This window comes from Malurus melanocephalus, unplaced genomic scaffold (genome assembly GCF_030028575.1).
Source record: "Malurus melanocephalus ecotype Western Australia unplaced genomic scaffold, MMel_1.1 scaffold_94, whole genome shotgun sequence".
Taxonomy (NCBI): Eukaryota; Metazoa; Chordata; class Aves; order Passeriformes; family Maluridae; genus Malurus; species Malurus melanocephalus.
The window spans coordinates 609,691-629,205 of record NW_026623326.1 but is presented as its reverse complement, the minus strand read 5'-3'; the positions used below and the strand labels follow the sequence as shown (position 1 = coordinate 629,205).

The 19,515-nt window shown below is 43.8% G+C and overlaps 1 protein-coding gene across 4 annotated transcripts in view; it reads right to left on the bottom strand.

The window, feature by feature from the left end:
- The window catches only part of SLC15A2 (solute carrier family 15 member 2), a 66,312-nt gene that overhangs the window by 37,009 nt on the left and 9,788 nt on the right, over positions 1–19,515 (bottom strand). Inside the window, exons 1-3 of one of the 4 annotated variants that reach the window (XM_057368559.1) lie at positions 17,240–17,564; positions 3,922–3,968; positions 538–625 (exon numbers count right to left, since the gene is read on the bottom strand). In XM_057368559.1, the coding sequence (XP_057224542.1) occupies positions 538–625; positions 3,922–3,968; positions 17,240–17,306 (202 nt within the window). In that variant the 5' untranslated portion in view covers positions 17,307–17,564. Of the gene's footprint in view, positions 1–537; positions 626–3,921; positions 4,170–8,626; positions 8,734–17,239; positions 17,565–19,515 lie in introns of those variants that run through there. The other 3 variants (XM_057368561.1, XM_057368560.1, XM_057368558.1) reach the window with 3 other exon arrangements.

The following is a 19,515-nucleotide window of genomic DNA, read 5'->3' as shown; positions in this document are numbered from 1 at the left end:
AAAAAACTACTGATTTGTCTAGCAACTGAGCACTGCTGTGGAAAGATTTGTGTTTCCAGACCAGTTCCTCATAATCTCTGACACATGAGAAGCTAAAATGAGATATATATATATCAGACATTCTTTGCTCATAAACATTTATGTTTAACTGAAAAATGTATTTTCTAGCTTATCTTACTGTAACCTGTAGTTCTGTTTATGCACATTTTCTATTTACAGATTAGGYGCCTGTAAGATTCAATTCCCAAACACACTGATTGCACACAACTRTGAAAGACATCACACAGTAGAAAACCAGATTTAATGCAGAGAACTGTATAATAATTTAGACTGGAAGGTATATTTGGAGCCCTTTAGTCCCAACTTCTTCTCATTGCAGATATAGGAATAATATTAGGGTACACTGCTCATACCTGCATTCCAAGATACCAATTAACTTTGAGAGACAGCTGAGATCACACACAGCACAACTCAGAAACATCAATCCRGCGTGTGTAAAGATCCCAGGATGTCACTCCCCAGACAGAGGCCACATACCTCGCATGCCATAGTAGGAGAASCGCTCACAGAACTCRTTCACCACAATGAAGGCAATGCTCAAGGGGTAGTTGGTGCCACAGAGTTTCTGTAGGAGACAAACAAGAACATATCAATTCTGTCAAAGCATTCACCCYAGCAACAAATTCCCACAGAGTCTAGGTGGTGGAGAGGAGCTCAGTCCAAAAACCAAGTGCCCACTGCTGCTTGGTTGGCCTGTGAGTTGGACTCAAARGAGAGACTGGACCTCACACTACTCTTGCTTTGATTAGGACTCCCCAGTGAATCAGCCTGGCTGATGTGGGCCCAGTAAGGACYGCTATGGGGATTCATGGGCTGTCAGCAGCCCACCATGCTTGTAGCTCCAGGACCTCCACGAGAAAGGTGCCACCAACTCTCCACTTCAATGYAAAAAAGGCACTGAGACTGAAAAAACACCTTTGGATGCCTTTTCTTCTGTACTTCATATAAAGCTATCACCCTGTCCCAAAACTGCTYCCTCTTCTAGTACCAGACTTTGCCTCAGAAACTGGGAGACTCGGGGATCTGCTGTCTGCTTCTGTGTGTGAAGCTGCTCCTTCTGTCAATCTCTGCACCTCCCTTGTGCCAAACTGTGGCAAACTTCACTCACTGAAGCAGAGCATCAACCCTCTGTCCGGCACTCGGACAGGCATGGCATCCATTTCATATTCCAAGATTGCTGGCATAGCTATGGATAATTTATTAATCAGAACTTACAGAAAACCCCAGCAATAGGACTGTCAAACCTGAGTGTGGCCACTCTTTCACTGAGCTTGACTTTAGTCCAACTAACATCAGCACTTCCCAAGTAAAATACAAGGCATTAAACAGATGAGTATTGGCACGACCTTGTGTGGGCCTCTGTCCCTCTTGCTACCCCACACTGGTTTGAGCTAATCAGCTTTCAGCTTCCAGCTGCTTAGGAACTCCACCGCCTCACAACAGGAAAGCAGGTTTTCACAGCACTGCACAGCCTCTGCCAATTAGTAGGAGAGAGGGGCAGGCCATGGATTTGGTGAGGGATTTGGGGGGAGTGTCATATTAACAGCTGCAACTATATTTATGGTTTTAAACAGCCACGGTATGGGTCAGTGTAGAGAGATGAACTCTTCACATGCATTTCTGTGCCTCATGTCAGAAATAATGAAATCCTGTATTTCTTCCCAGAGTCCCAAATGCAAATTCAGTACCAAAATAGATGTGTTTATTCAGGTTTATTTCACCACCAAGAGACCTAAGCTTATTTGGATTCCCAAAGCAATGGCATCAAGTTTAGAAGAGTCTAGCTTAATGACACTGTCTTCYGCAACATTATGAAAGAGCAACAAAGGAGACTGATTGTAAAAAAATAAAAACTCCACAACTCTCACCTCCTCCCTACTTTCCATTATGTAACCCTCTAAAGACAAATATTTTTGTCCATTTTATATATATAATATATATATTTCTCACTTTTATGGGCTGTCTTTTTATAAGAAACCCTTGACCTTTTAAATTTACAGAAATAGATACATAATCACCCATTTAATTTATTATTTATTCTGAAACCATTGTGCTCAGCAATATGGCTTGTAAAAAAGAGTGTGCTCCCTTGGAAACTGCACTGGGGCCTCCTGCTTTTAGACCAGCCTAGAAATGGTGGCATAAATAAGCTGTAAATGCACAAACACACAGCCATATGCACACACAGAATATTTTTCTCCAAGTTTTTCATATAAAAGAAGAAAATCCRTAAGAGGCAGATTATGTTTCACGTGGGTGCTGGGAGGAATTTTCTAAAATTGGAAGCAAAATTGTACAGCAGAGATTATTCTTCCTTCCCCTCTTTCCCAGACCTCATTATAAGTGCTCATGGCATTTAATAACATTTGGTGGAGATGCAGAGAGTGACTGTTCAGGTGGACAGGTGGCAGGAGTGCTGCTGCCTGAACCCACCCCTCCACACCCAGTGCACAAATCCCAATGGATTTATCTGCACCAATTTTAGGTGCAGTTAAATCATTTCAGCCACTCCTGCTCTGGGATGGGTACCTCCTACTGAGGAGCAGGGGCAAGGAGGGAGAGGAGAGGAGAGCAGGGATCAGTGACTTCCCRACTAAACCTTCCCAAGTGCCTGAGCCAGGACTCTGAATAAGTGCTTACAAACACAGAGATACGACTTACAAGCAGGGGCACTTCCATCTGGCTTGTACGTCATGAGATGGCATCAGCACACGCAGAAACCCTCATGTATTCTCTCCACTGTGTCACTGACCTGCCTGTGGCCTGCCTGGACATCCAAAAGTGGGAAGCTTTCATCCATGTGGAGAGCCAGATGCAGTTTGCTCGCTTTTGCAGAGGAGGACTGTGCTCAGTAGAGAGCCCCAGCAAAAGCAAAGAGGTTAAGCCTGGATTCATGAACACAGATAGTCTGCAGTGCTTAGCTACCACAGCAAGCCTGGGATCTGCAGGATTATGGATCTCTTAAAGATACTGTGGAAGTGGATAATTTTTGTCTTTGGAAAAAAGGAAGTTCATTTAAAGTACCCATYACAGGAGAAGTTTGTTTTCAGTTCTCCTTCTTGCTGACTAATGGCAGAATGGGATAAAGATTAGTATTTCCCAGGGGCTCTGGATATCCAATAGTTAATGCCTGCACAGTAATTAAAATTGAGCTAAATAGTTGGTTTGCTAATGACATGACTGTGCGTTTTAAGACCAAGTATTACATATTATCCTGCAAGTCAAAGCAGCTGCAATACAAGCCAAGTTCCCTGAAGCCAATGCAGTGAACGGTTTTTAGGGGTCAAGCACTCAACAAGAATTAGCCTGAAAACCTGCACAAACATCAAAGCTGCAAGGCAGCAACATATTCAYCTCAATTAGGCTTTAAATCAGAGCCAAAGATGTAAACCCAAGGTTCTGGCACTGCAGTTGCGTTCTGTCACACTCACCAGAGGCCTGTCCTCAATCCCTGTCCTTCTTTCTGCTTTTCAGCATCTGGGTACCCTTCCCTGGTGTGTTTCATCAAACTAAACAGAGTTCAACTCCCTCCCTCCTATGCACAACACCCCCATCCACTTCAGAGATCTAAGTTCTTTCCCACAAGGAAAGTAGTGCACAGGAAAAAGGCAATAAAAAKCCTTACCCTTTTCCCCAAACATTCAGACAGTTTGTGTTTTCCCTTTAAGCTGCATTTTCTTAACCTAATCAGGTTAGTGAAGGGATTTTTGCCTTGAGTTGTTAAGGCTTATTTCAACCCTCTGCAAGAAAGGGTGTTTGTCTCTAGCCACAGCACAACAGAGGAGAGAACAGAGAGATCTTGCAATGTTTAGAACAAGCTGAGCAGAAAGCAAAGCAAAGGAAACCAACAGTAACACTTACCGGGGATTTTTTCTGAAGAGGGAAATCTCCTTTGGGGGGATCATCTCCTGCAGAAATAAAAGTGAACAAAGTTTCCTTGGATTCGTTTCTCTGAAAAGCGTTCATCTCCCCTCTCGCCTTGTCTCCCACCATGCTATGTGGCTGTGGTGAGTTGACTGGGAAGATTTCCAGCCTCAGGCACGAAGTTTGATTCAGTTTGAGTTAACCCTAATTGAGCACATTTGTGCAGCCAGGGCAGAAAGGGGAGGGAGATGCTACCAGGAAAGACAACACCAGAGTTCAAGAAGAGTCAGGGAACACAGCCTAAATCAGTCACAGGTTGGGACTGTCAGCACTTCGTGGCACAGACCTCCCTGTTATTTGGCATGCCCCCAGCTATTGTACGTGCACCAGCCCAGCATGGTGCTGGATGCTGCACAGATGTGAGCTGAATAAAAATCCCAGGTCCTACATACACCTACAGCCTGTGGATTTAGTGTGCATCTCCCTCCCAATGTGGTAATGACAGGTTTTCTCTGCAGGGATCTCATTCCACTGAAAAGCCACACATTCCAAGCCACAATTACTAAAATGTTCATCACAGCAAACCCTTGGACACTGGATGTCACAGATGCCTGCACTGTGTTAAATCATTTCTTTGCTACAGCAGGAGTGAAGTGACCCAGGGTTCATTCCCACACCARTTCCCTAGAATGACCTCGCCTTTTCCCATAGGACAAGGGGTCACAGCCAACACTCAGGAGCAGCCCCAACCCCTCTCTCTACTTTCTRTTATCCAGAAGGCCACCTTGGGGCTCCAAATGTGGCAAATGCAGCCTATCTGTACAGGGAGTCCCTGCATTCCCCCTGCAGCTATGTGTGCTCAGCTCCCTGCAGTACACTGTTGTCTCTCTTTCCATGCCCTTCACACATGGGAACATGAGTTCTTCATCAGTATTCTTCCAGTGCCAGCTGCAATTACAGAGCAAAATTCACAACCTTCCCATAAACCATCCTCAGAGGTTGTGACTCTGCTGTATCCTTGGTGCAGTGCAGAGGGTTTTTCTTCCCCTTACACTTGGTTTCTTTAAAAGGCAAATGTTCAAAGAATTTTCCCAAATATTTCTCCTTTCTCTTATCAGCAAAGCACAGRCCACACCCAGAATCCACAGCTGGTACAAGGAGTCTGCATAAATTCATCCTTAGGTCCAGCACTAAGTTGCTGATAGTGCTTGGTTATCACAAGACCCAGGTTTGCAGCTGACAAACCAGGAAGGCAGCCTTTGACCACACCACAGATCCTTCACCTGGCTTCAGTTACTGCTACCAAGACATGGAGAATACTTACACAGGGGAATCAGATGTGACAGACTGCACAAAGGAAGTATAATTACTTTCCACATTCACTCATGTGCTCCGGCATTGCTTTCTCTGAAAAKCCCCAGGGATCCTGTTTCACTCCTGCTAACTGGGCAGCTAAACATGGGGTCAACTGGGCAGCTGACTAGAAGGGCAAACTTCAGATGGTGCCAGAAAGTTCTACCTTTTTCTTGTTCCTTTTTTCTTCTATAGCAGTGGCAAAGCAACAGTTTGGTACCTCCCTGGTATTGCCACAAACCAGCTCCTTGTCCTCAACCCTCCSAGTGATCTGCACACATGCTCAGCCTTGCCTTTCAGCTGGGCCCAGCCTCCAGGCAGCTCAGCTTTGTCAAGCCCATTTCRTGGGCACGAGTGACTCAAAGCAGTCCCAGTGTTGGGGGCAGAACAGGTCTTGCTCACGTGGATCCTGTCTCTACACACCAGCTTGGCACGTACTCGTATCCTGCAAGTCTGACCCTGGCAGAAATATTTCTGAGCCCTCTACTGGCACCTCATGCCCCAAGTACTTCTACACAACTCCCAGTAGAAACCTGCTGTATTCTGCCATACACAGGCGAGCAGAGCAAACACAGCAGCAGAGTTATTAAAGGAATAATACAAATGAAAACAGGAAAGGTTTCACCATCCTTTGCACAGTGCTCCCATGCTGCTGCAGTGTGATGCCTTAATATTTTCAGCCTCCTGCAGCTATATTTCCTCTGTTTGTATACAGCCCTGTGCATCACATAAGCTAAATGATTTTTTTTTTTTAATACTACCATGAAAACCCCTATCAGTCAGCAGGATTAACACACTACTTGTCTAATACACTGCAGAGCTGTTTAGGTCATTAGCTGCCAGAAGGTCTTCTCAAACAGAAAGAGAGAAAAGGAATTCAAATGTCTGGCAATAAATGGTAACTTGYAGCAGACAGCAAAAACAAGTTTACGAGAATAAATTTGCAAGTACATAAGACACAAATGCAGAATAATACTTGATAGGCGACCTGTGCWGCTGGACTGAAAATAAGGAAGGAATTGTACCACAAATGGAAATAAGGTGGCATTTCTGAAGACAAGTATAGACAAACAGATCAAACACAGAGYGGTAGAGGTGTGCCTGCAAAGCTAAGGCAAAAAATGAACTACAGCTAGCAAGGGGACACAAAAGGCAATAAGAAAAGGTGTTAGAACTGCTGTCAATATTGAAGAAAGAGGAAGAAAAATAAAAAGCTGTTATTTAAACCAGAAAACAAGCAAACAAAAGCTCATCCAGAGAAGCCAGGAAACGTGTGTCCTTTTTTGTTATTTTCACTAAAAAAATAAATTGCAACAAGGTATGCAACACCTTTGAAATGAACCAGCAGGAGTAAGTGTGAAATGAGACAAAAACTGCTTAAATAATATTTGGATATCTCAAATCTGCTCAGATCATCAGAGCCTGATGAAATTCACCTTCAAGTGCTGAATACCATATTGCACCACTTCCCTTGTGAAGGGCAAAAGCAGAACAAGTATCACTGCTGCCTTTAAAAAAGCAGGTTGTTCCTCCAGGAGTGTTCCTCCACAGCCAGAGAGATACTTGATCAAATAATCCCTTCTAAGCACCAAAAGGAGAATAAGGATTACAAAACAGTCCTTTCAGATTGGAAAAAATGCTCTTAAACTACTGTCTTATTCTTTGGTGACAGGATAAGTGGAATAACAGCTAAAGCAGCTCTGTATGTGATACATCCTAACTGTAGYGTCTCTGACCTCTCACAAGGAAATAGGGTCCATATGAAATGCCCATAATAGTGGACAACTGGGAAATCCCTCTCAGAGTACCTATCAGTGATTCTCCATCAGATTAGGAAAGCATGAAATATGCAGGTCCTCAGCTTTTCCATAAGCAAAGAAAACTTCAGCACAGCCATCATGGCGCTCTCATTTGTGTCCAAAATCAGAGTGAAGAAGCCTGGGGAACAGCTGGGTATGAATCCAAAATGGTGTTGCAAAATAGGAGAAACCATTTTAGAACTCTGAAAAGAAAATAATGAAATTTGGGAAAAAAGACTACAAAACACTACTCTTATCCATTGACAGGAAAAACAGCTGGAGAGATGAACTATTATCCATTTTCATTGTGGATGAGATAAATAACTGATTTTTTTTTCAGTAAAGAAGATTTGGGGCTCCTTTTTCTAATTTCCCTTTCAGTGAGGACAGATGAGCACTGGAACAGAGATGGCGTGGCTCAGCCTGCAGGGTTCAGAAAACCCATGATGTCTGTTATATAAGAATGTGTTAGGGACTGCATAAATATCAGGTYCTGTCCCAGAGCAGTTACATGGATGAGGTGTCCTCCTGAATTTCTCTGACAATCTTGTCCCAAACAACKTCACCTCATAAGCGTGAAAGCAAGGATTGCTTTCAGTAAAATTTCCTCTTTTCTGAGTTATCCTTTATGCAACTGGGGAGTCTGTAGGATGATTCATGCTTAAACATAATATTCAGCTACCAAATGCCTTRCATAGCCAGAAGTTCCCATGAATACATTTTGCTATGACTTTCAGTTCACAATTTAATTTTTTTCTGGTTCCCAAATCCTCAGAAAGAGAATCTGCATTTTCATGTTGCTGTTACAATCCTCACATTCTCACCTCTCCTTGCTCCAGTGCTGTGCATCTTAATCTGTCTATACTCAACTAATCTCTTCATTTTTTACCTGCATTCATCTCATGGTACAATCCCTTCCTAATTTTCAGCTCAGCCACACTTGTCTTTTAATAATGAGTCTTCTTTTAATGAGACTTATTTTTAATTCATATACACTAGCCATACTTTTATAGCCCTTTTACCATATATGTATTTCTGTCCTCTTTCTCTGTTTCTGAGATAAGGTTTTAAGAAACTAGATGAATGTGTGCAAGCAACACTTCGGGCTTAATGACCAGACCCTGGAAGGACATGATAACCTCTGGAGATCTCTTCTGGCTTATTTTCTCCAATTCTTTGATCACAAGAAAGAGCAGGGCTTAACTGATTTAGACAGATCAAGACTGGTTTCCATTGCCTGCAGACRTCTTCCAAACTTCAAAGTAATTTAAGAAAATGATGTATCAAATCATTTAAACAACCAGGAAAATATGCCAGAAGCCTTCAAACCCACATCTCTMCTCTATTCACCAGCCATTACAGACTCAAAATGGTAAATGCATTTAGATTAATACCACTAACATTATCAAGTACCTAATCTGTATTTAAGAGGYTGTCATCTGGTCACAAGTCAACCTGTAACCTGAAGAAACTTCTCATTGCTCCTCGTGCCKTTTTGCCTTCAGTTTCTCCTACAATTAACAAGAAGAAATCTTTTAAAAATTCCTCACCAGCTTGGGCTTCTTTTGCAGGCTGTGGTGTGCTGTTCCCTTCTGCCATTCCGGCCACTTCCTGCGCCTTGGACGACCCCAGCTCTGTTGTGCCTGAAGATGAACCTCGTTGAGCAATCCCGGCTCTCTTTCACCCTCCTGTTAATGTTTCACTTCACAACAGCAGTCCTTTGGCCACCAATAAAATAGTTAAACTKCCATTTATTTCAGATCTGAAGTAATCTCTGCTCAGCTCCCAAATGTCATAGGGAATCTGCCTCTCTTGAATACAGCCTCTGAGGCTGCATGGCACCTTTCATGGATGTTCACAGTCAATCACTTTGCACTGCAGCTACACTATCTTTCAATAAAATTACTACATCTGGGTGAGGACAGGGACTGGCTCTGTGATTAGACAGGATCTACAGCTGACCAAAAWTGTAAATCTTTGACACTGCACACCACCTACAGAGCTGGTCTTAACTATAGATGTCTTTCAGTATCATAGAATCACAGAACAGTTTGGGCTGGAGGGGACTTTTAAAGTCCATCCAGTCCAACTCCCCTGTAATAAGCAGGGACTTCTTCAACTAGATCGGGTTGCTCAGAGCCCTGTCAAACCTGATTGTGAATATTTCCAGGGATGGGGCGCCCAGTGGTTAAGACAGTGAGTAGACACAGGGTTTTACCAACCTTTGACAGACTGGCTTCAGTCCCTAATTCTTCACCTATCACATAGGAAAGCAGATTCAACATTGACAAGCTGGTCCCCAAGACCCTTTTTGACCTTCAATGAGCTSCCTGGAGAAGGATCAACAATTTTTCTACTGCACTTCTGCTGTTTACTCCTTTCTGCTTTCCCCCATAATCTTTTCTGAACTGCTGTGACTTTCTTTCAGAGAGGCTTTAGGGAAAACCCCAAGTATTTTCTACAGACATAGACATTGTTTAGAGTAAAATTCCGTGGGTTCAGCAGTAGCATAAAATAGGGTCTCCATCACCCAACATCATGGCCCTGAAGCCATCTGCATTCTTCACCTTTCTATTGTACCCAAGTCCCACCTGCTTCAAGGCCCCTTATCTATCATCATCACCTCAAGATAGAGTCAAGGCTACAAACAGGTAGGTAGTTCTTGATGAATTGTGCTATTATTTGGACATAGGATGACCGAGAGGAACTGGGCAGGATGGCTAGAAAAAATACAYTAGGGAAACACTGAGAGACACCTGAACTTAAGAGTGAAGAGAAGCATGTAGCAATAGCTACTTRTATGTGCCATAGTGAGCATCATAAGCTGATCAAATTCCAAATTCCAAAATGAAATGAGGAATAAATTCCCACAGATGATGATGCATTTGATAGAGCAACAAGGGATGCACAGCCTGAAGCAAAAGGAAGAATCATGGCATGAACAACTCATAAAAATATGACGGCAAATTGTGAGGGGCTTGTGAAAGGAGGATTGAAGCAAAACTTTAATAATGGTTACAAAAAAAGCAGGCTGTGCACAGAAGAGATATTAAAGAAAAGATAGATGGTAAGAAGAATTTAAATCTATAAGGTAGAAAGTATGGCCAGGATCCAGCRAGTGTTATTCATATTATAAGAAGATATAGCATAGATAAGTACAAAGCACAGCATGGCAAAGCCAGCAGTGTGAGACTCTGGGCAAGCACTGTGAAAAACAAGCAGAAAAGACATATGAACACCACAGGCCAGACAATACAGTCGAGAAGAAAAGCTGGAGGGAGAATAGTTGTTGGGAAAAATAAAAAGCTTCACTTGGTAATGCTCATGACTTCTATTAGAAGATTGGGGGGAGGGGGGAACACGTGAGGAAGGGCTTTTATTTCTGAACAACTTTTTAAGARGCCATTGAAGCATGGAAAAATTAGGATTTTTCTCTTCATTGGAGGGAATGTTCAAGCAAATCTCAGGGCATGAGAGAGCTGAGGCAGGAAATGAAGAAAACTCAGCACAAACAAAATACAACCATGAATTTAAATTACTTTCTAGGCTCTCRAGATGAGAGTACCACAGAACCACTGAAAAAAAATGGAAGCTGGTTCCAGAATAAGATTTTTGATCTTTCAGAACAGAYTACTGATTAACAGCAAGTGAATACCAAGAAAAGCTATACATTACATAGAAAATCAGGAATAATTTAACTATTCAGACTGTCAGTAAGGAACCTCTTGAATTAYTTTCCAGCTATTTTCCCTTCCACTTCTAAGCTGTACTTGTTGCTATGGTGTAAGGTACCACTGACTGGTAACACTGGTTTCAATAAGTTCAAGACATAGAGAAAATGYACATCCAGCTGCTCCAGGCAATGGGAACATGTCCAGTCTCTGGAATATTTCTGTGTTTTGMCCTTCCTGATAGTCCTTTTTCACCCCCTTTACAGAGATTCAAGGCATTTTAGGAATGCTGCCCACTTCTTGGAGACTGTCCCTAGCTGAAACAACAGCTAGTTTAAATGTTCACATAGGTATGCAAAGTCAGCAACAGAGAGAGTGCTCTGAAAAAAAACAAATGCAGAAAAGGATAGCCAAGATAGGTGTACGAGGGCATGTGAGCTCAGTTTAGTACTTAACACAGTTTAGTGCTTTTTGTCTCTCTCTTGGGTGATCAATTCTGACTGTCACAAGATGTGCTGGTCCCTCAGGCACCCAATACTACACCTGTCTGGCTCAGACTCAACTCAGGCTCTCTGTTTAAAACTTCTAAATAACAGAGAGCCTGGAGACAGAAAATTCTGAAGRTTTATCCAGTCCACTTGCCTGGAGCTGAGGCTGGGTCGTCCCCTTCCTGGAGTGAGAAGGTGGGAGGTCCCTGCAGCTGGAAGAAAGATGTATGTGGCGAGGCAGAACTTTGGAAAAACACTTGAGGACCATTTGGTGTCGCAAGAACATTTCTCYCTGGTGGTTTCAGAAGCAGGATGTCACATAGTGCCTTTCAGCAGCAGGTCTCAGGGCATCTCACTGAGCAAATATCAGTGCCTCCAATCCGAAAAGGAGCAAAAGAGGGAAGAAACATCCTGACGAAGGCAGACTCCGCTGAAATCTCTCACATGCCAGCCCAGCAGTCTCTCAGTTAAGCTGCCCTGCTTGCAGTGTTACCAGAGAAAATGAGAGACRGCTACTGATTTATTATGCCACAGGCTCTGAGGCACAGCTCAGCCACTGAAGACATCACAGCCTGCAGTAGCCTGGTCAGGAGGAACGCCCAAATCCAGTGTCTCAGCCAGCCCTCRGGTGCATTGCCCCACTCTTCATGCTCACTTCCAGCCTCTGGGACAGATACTGCCTTGGGAATTTCTCTTTCTGATCTCTCAGCTGACCAGTAGCTCTCTTCTGTGGTGTGTCCTGCTCCCTTCTCCCACCTGCTCCTGAGTAAAATGCTGCTTTTACTGGYTTCAGTGAGAGGCAGTTGGTAATGTGAAAACAGAAATCCTGTAACTACTCTATTCCTCACACAGCCAGCTCACAGGGATGCCTAGAACTGGGGGGGCCTGTCTGGCAGTGAGGGGGGGCTACAGGATGTGACAGCAGGACCCTGGGTTTGGTTCTGGCTACGCTGCTTGTCAGGCCCCTTGAGCATTCATTTCAAGTTTCCTAACCTTAACTGCACTGYCCATGAAACAAGCGTCAAGCAGAATAATCTCCTGTACATCTGGGCAAGTGGTTTCATTCATTAATCTGGCTATAGGACTAGGAGAATCTCAGAGAAGGAATTCATTCCAGTTTTTCCCATTTTTTTTCACTATGCCCACAGTAAACAGCCTGTTCMTTGTTCTCTGCAAGTTTTCCTGTGTCAGGAGACACAATGCACTGCACAATTTCAAATCTTTGCCATCACAGAGACGGTATTCTCACCATAACCCAGCACACAGCTGATTTTTTTACTAAGGTTTAAGTCAGATTGTGATTGTGTAATCAGTATTTCATCAAGGCAAGCTGCCAGAGACAGAGAATATGTAAATCCCAAAAATACCTCTGTTCTCATAAAAAAACTTTCCAGATCTAATCCACAGAGATCTCAGCTCTCTGACRGTGGCCCCTCCCAGATGCAAGCACTGACTGATATGATACGACCTTCTGCATTCTAGGGACTGTCATTTCCACTGAGATGTTAATCAGATCCTCCCCACCCAGCTTCCTCCATTGCCACACCAAGGGCCAGGCAGATTAGGGGCTCGTCCAAGATTCATTAACTCTGGTTCCCTGCATTTTCATAACGAGCTTGCAGTGCCATCCATTCTTTTCAGCCTCCCCCCGCAGTGACCATGGGGATCAATTTGTTAACACAGTGAGTGGGAGCAGCTCTCACCAGCTCCAGGGGGAAGTGCAGTCATGTGGGTTTTCCGTGCATCAGATCCCAGAGGAACTGGCACAAAATTAAGAGATGGTTTTTTTCCTTTTTTAAAATGTTGATCTAACCATAGAGAGTTTAGGTCTTCAGGGACCCTAACACTTTGCAGTACAATTCCTTTTGTCCTGGCCATCCTGTTCCCAGGGCAGTCTGTTCTCCACTAGCATTCATGACAAATCCCCTCAGAGCTTGGCAGGGAGAAGGGTTATACTCTCATAGAAGGAAGAAAGCATCTGTGATTCTTCATCCTTATGCTAGCTCCCCCAAAAAAGGTCCTGTTTTCCTAGGAGATGAGTAGCATCTGATCCACCTGACATCAGTGGGAGCAGGAGTGCTCAGCCTTCCTTTGACACCACCCCAGAGCACATGTTGTTTTCTTCCTGCTCGACCATCTTTCTCCCAGATCCYCAGTGTCATCAGCTCAACTGGAGTACATCTTCTGGCTATGACTGAATACTGAATTTGCTTTAATACCCCTCTTTGAKCCCCAGCCTGCCTCCTTCCTCCCAGGACCCTGCATGGGGTTGTGCCCACCACACAACAGCTGAGCCCTGCATCACACACCTGCAAACACTGTGTGCTTCTCTTGTGCAAAYAGCAACCCTGAACACAGAAATGGTTTTTCCACGGGCACACAAAAACCACCTCTGGTGTTCTCCAGCTTGTGACCAACCAGAAGCTATAGAGCAGTGCTGAACATGCTGGGCGACAGCATGGCACATGCCCAAGCAGCAGGCAATGCTGGACATGAATACATCCACTGCAGTCTCATCTGTGGCATGTGACAAGTGGGGATGGTGCTTCCACCCCAGCTGGTGAGTGGTGGTGCTGGGAATACACTCGTACAGGCTTTGCACCACTCTTYCATCTCCTGTGCCCACAGCTGTCTCCAGCTGTCTCTGCTGTCTGGCATTCAGTCTTTACCTGTCTCCAGTAAACAGAGGAGACCACACTGTCAGAGAAATCCAACAGTGACAACATTTAATAACTCTGATAAATCCATGCCCAAAAAATGCAAACACCTTTTCCACGACCTCCAGCTATGCCTATGCTACAGGAGATGTAGAAGAAGATCCATGCCAGTCCTTTAAGATGCAGACAGCCACTCAAGTGAATTGAATACATTCAATTGACTTTAAAGAACCTTTGAGTGCTCAGCAACTTGCAAGAGATTTGTTTATAGAAATAATCACTTTCAGAAGAAAAGTGTACATGGCACTTTTTCCTCCATCTCCCATTCAGTTTTACCATTAACAATAAATCACAAGAGACTGAACATGGAATGCCTTGGCATTGTATTCACCTAGAAATATTTCTTTCCTGTATAAACTCAGATTAATATTAATTCTCTCCAAGATAAAGGCAGCTCGAAATAATTTGAGGGAATAAAACCAGTTTTCAGCATTCCTGACACTTCCCATTGTTAACAAACAAATGATCTTATAATGGTAAAGTCAAGGAATAATTCCTCTCTTATACGAGGTCTGATTGACTAGACATGACAGATGGTGTTTTTATTACTTTCTGTTCTAAGAGAGACCTCATCTAATACAGYGCAAACTGTGTTATGAGTCTTAACCTCTCAGATAAGCAAACCCTGCTTCATCAGGTTAATGGATCTTTACTTGATTCAGGAAGGCAATTTTCCTTAAAGTTATTCTAATCAAGTACTCAGAGCCCAAATTGTCCTGGCTGAGTGACTGCCAGCAATGGGTAAATCTCTCTACTAAGGACCATATTTATTTTCAAAGAGGGAAAGCAAGTTATTATTATTATTATTATTACAGAACCAATTCTATCCTGTATTTGGCAGCTTCTCCTACACTGGCTTTTACTTCAGTCACAGAATTAAAGATAAAAGTATAGCTAATGGAGCCTTTCTCTCAATAGGTTTGTTAAATAACAGGCAGGGCAAGAAAATTAAAGAGAGGGTGGCCTGCTGTCTATTGATACCCCCTCAATTAACTGCCCCTGTGGCAATAACATCTGACCCTAATCAGCAAARAACCCTTCAAAGAAGCTCACTCCAATGTGTCTTCCCGCATCGGCCCTCAAACTGAGGGCTGCCAGCCCCAGTAACTTTGCCACCAGGCTGGGAAGAAGTGAYAGATGACTGCCCACCTTCTAAAAGAAAAGCTCTGAAGAAAAACCAGTGCCTGAAGGATGGTCCCTGTATATTCCATCTCCTGTATGGCATCTGGCTCCACAGGCAGTTTGGTGCTACAGCTGGGTGGGAGCACAGTGACAGCCCATACAAAGATAAGGATCATGGTGCCCCACTGCCTTGGCYCTTTGTTAACTCCAGTCACTCCAGTCACGAGCCCTGCCAGCCATGGGGCTGTCCAGGCTGCTTAGAGAAGCAGAAGGTCAGCCTGATCTCTCCTGCTCCCTTCCACCTACTGCCAGACTGGTCTAGCAACTGAGCCTATGTGAGGGCAAGGACAAGAGCAGCCACCTCAAGGCTGCGCAGAAAACCAGCCACAGAAACAAGAACTGCATCCACAACTCCTGAAGTCAGTGCTTTTACTTCTCAACACACATACTAGTTTTTCACACAGCCTCACAAGCAGAATTGGTAGCCTYGATGCCCCATCAGATATTCAGTATTGGAGTTCCACCTCCAGAAAATCTGACCACTTGGAGTGTTAGCTGGAGTTTGCAGAGCAGGCAAAGTGAGCTTCGTAACACACAAAAAGTTCTTTTGCCATTTTCAGGGAAGCTGAGCTATTCTCCTAACAGCTCTGGTGAAGTTATTGATGCCTCAAATGAAACAATCATTCTCAATACTTTTTATTTACCAGCCACCAGATTTTTACAGTTTTGTCACACAGAGAAYTGCATTGTTATATCAAGGCAAGCATTTTAAAAACAGCAATTATTCTACAGGAATGATAAAGATATGGATAGCAGGTGAAAATGGTGCATTTGAATAAGAGGCTCCCAAACCAAAATGTCAGGGAGTATGTCTGGGCTCAGGCTCAAGAATCAGAAGTTCCCAAGCTTTCTCAAATGCCTCTGTTTTGGGTCCCGCCATGTAGTCTGTCACATCTGAAACACACAGCACACTTTGGGAGAGACAGCCTTTTAAAACAGTGCTCTCCTTGAATATCATTCTGGGGTTGATTGCAGACACCTTTGGACTCAGAGCAAGCACCAATGCTAATTGTTCAGACTGAGGATCAATAGAGAGGCATAACTTAAAAACATGTTACTTGTGGAGACAGCCTCACAGGACAGCCCTGGAACTGCCCCCACAGTTAAACAATCCCAGAAGTAGCCATCTGTCCCTCTTAATTACTGCTGGAAAATAAGGCATCAGAGCAGCAGGAGGAAAGGATGAAAGCTTGACTCTTACCAGGTCTCATCTACTACACCAGTTTTATAAATGAGCAGCATATAGTCCAGAGAACTTGTCCCTGGGCCTGATGCAAACTCCCATAAATCAGGTGAATGGACCATAAGCAAATTTCCCTCCCAGCCAGTTTCCAGTGTCTAGGAATAGCTGACTCCAGCTGCTTTGGAACTGCAAAGTGGCTCCACAGCTATTGGATAAGCTGCCCCAGTAGGCTTCTCATTGCCTTTATTGAGTGTTGGGTCAGACACCAGGCACAGAAGTGTCTGTGATCAATGAACCCATGATTTGCTAGTTCTCTGCCCAAGAACTTATTCACAGTTAATCCAAACCAACTTCATTCATGAAACTGACTGGAAATCTCATCAGAGCAGCCTCTGCAGAGAGATTTCTGACATTTGCACTTCAAGCACCAGCTGAAAATAGARTAAAAAGAGACTCCAACTTCCTCTGAGTATTCTGTCAGATCTGAAAATGGGTGATTAATTCATAGAAAATAATAACAGGTTGCTCATTTTCCGCCTTTTGCTTTTTTTCCCCCCTATGAACAGTGGTGTTTTTTCCTTAGGTTTATATGTTTTTCAGAACAATTTTTCAAGTAGTTTCTGCAAACAATTTCAAGTACTTATCAGCATTAGTGATCTGCAACACAAGCAGGTACAACAGGACACATAGGTCACACTGTAAGCTTCTCAGATTTCCAYCTGGATGAGCATACATCTTAGAAAAAGGTTTGCAGTGCAGATTTGCACAACTGTCACTCTGAAGCTCTTGCATGGATATTTTGGACCATTGCCTCCAAACAGCCCACTCCCACCAACATTCCGTACACAAGGCCTGTCTACTCGAGCACTCCCAGCCAGGGAACGCGGAAAGAACAGGAACGCAATCCAAGCATGTTACTTACGGAAATCTCCGTGGAGAGTCTCAAACAAATGTGTTGGTGGAGTGTCCCCAGATGGAAGRATTTCCATGGAGAAAGCAGTGAAGTGGTCCAATACAATAGAASAGAAGAGCACTATGAACTGTTTAAACTTCAGGATGTGTCCGAGATGAACGCAGGGTATGAATAAAAGGTTATTTCTTCTTGTAGCCACAGAAGTACTTGTATTCCATGGTAACTTACAGGGAACAAATGGCAAAACAAACTCCTGGCCTCACAGCAACATTGTTCTGTTTGCTGTCCCTGAAGACGTTCAATTAATCTTCAGCTGTGGGTTTGGCCAGATAAATGTACTGGTGAACCACCCCTCTGGTTTCTCTATGCAAACCTAATGTTTCTTAACTCTTTACTTCATAATTACTCATATTTCAGGGGTGGTCTTTTGTATTTTCTGTATCATTCAGTGGCTTTGTAAGAGCAGAGTTATCAGTGAGGTCTCTTCCCAACTTGCACATGCTCCAGAGCATAGTTCCTGAAGAAACAGCTGATCCTGCAGGGAGGATAGACAGCTGAAACAGGTACATTGTTGGACCTAACTTGGCCAGACCTGGTCTCTCTCAGCCATATAGCTTCCTCCTTTTCCCACGTTCCCTGTTGGGGAATAGAAAGCAACTCAAAGGATTTGACTGTGTCAAGCCAASTTACCAAAACTGATCAATAAGCAGAATGGATGCCACAGGTTTTCAAGAGTTCCTATTCAGCAAAATGCCTAAAACTAAGTTTAGGCTTTAGTAAATGACAAGCAGCTTCTCCAAAAAGGCAGTCCTTCTGTGAGTGCTGACCATTTCTCAAGCACCCCCATTTTCTACACATGCAAGAATTCCTTTTCCATTCAAGTCCAGCTTGCAGTAAAATAAGAGCAAGCCAGAAGGATAGACCTGTGTTCCTAAGGCAAAGAAACGCTGAGCTCTTTAACTGCCTGAGAAAGAAAAGAAGCTTTCACTTTCTTCAGCCTTGCCTCCAAAATCTGTTGTAAAGATGAAATTTGCTGCTTCTGAGAGCTGGCGTGCAGAATGACAAAGCCTGACACAGGTGGCTGGCTGGCTATTCACCCAAGTACCCCAGGCCCCCACTTTTGCAGCACCCAAACATCCCAAAAGCACCAGCAGCTTCTCCCTGCTTCAGGCACAAGAGCTCCAGAGAATACAACTATTTCAGTCCAAATGTTTAGGTTGCTGAACCACCTGTGGCATGTCAGTTGTGAAATAAGGATGATTGATGAGCAGCATACTGATCATTTTAGGGGAGATAAACCAGATATTCAAGATCCTTGCAGCAGAATAATTCAGAGGATATGATAAAATGCCATTGCTTCCCTTGAGATTGAAGGCCTGATTSTCCTGTCACTTAGGCTCTGCTTTGCCTGTGAAGCCAAACCTGCAGTAAAACTTGATAGGAATAATCTCTTCCTTGGAGGGAGGGCATCTGGGTCACAGACCTCAGTAGCCTCCAGCTGCCCAGGGCACCCAGCTCATTGTCACAGTGAGGCTCCTGCAAATCCTTGGAGAATGGGGACTTCCAGGCTTCCCAGAATAGACATAGGAGCCTGGAAGCCCCAAATCAAGCTTGTCATTTCCATTGCTACTTAGGGCAAGGAATCCCAGACTTCTGGGGCCTCTACTCAACCAAGCTAGGTCCAAGTCTATTCATGCCATGTGAGCAGCCCTTCAGGCTGCAGCAACAAGCATCCAAGCCTCATACACTGGATCATGGATATGCCCTCCTCAGAGACAGCAAAGAGAGAAAATTAGATACGTAAAGGCTGGAATTCAGGAATGATGGCTATGAGGTTACCAAGGAGGGGAAAGAAGGGAAGCAAAACAACATGAAGGGAGCTYAATTTGCCATAAAAATCATAGACAGTAATACAAAAAGCTTTGTAAAAGATTCCTTCTGCCTTGGAGTTCATGCACAGGAAGAAATCAGTCAAGACAAACATGCCCCAAGAAAAGACCACCTGGGAAATGAGCCAGTTCTGCCCACTCCCCTAGCACATTAATATGTCAGGTCAGTGAAAAYAGGGCTGGACAACAGTTTATAAAAAGGTCAAGGCTATTTTCAACCAGCTGCACTTCTTATGTGAAGCAGCTCCAGCTCATCACATTTGTCTGCCCCAAATGTTCTATCCTTTTGGGATTTCAGAATAGCTGTTTTGACCAGAGTCAGTAAAAGCAAATAAATCTGTTTTTAAAAAAGGGCTGTGTAGGAAACTTGCCATGTGTAAGTCCAGARTAAACAGG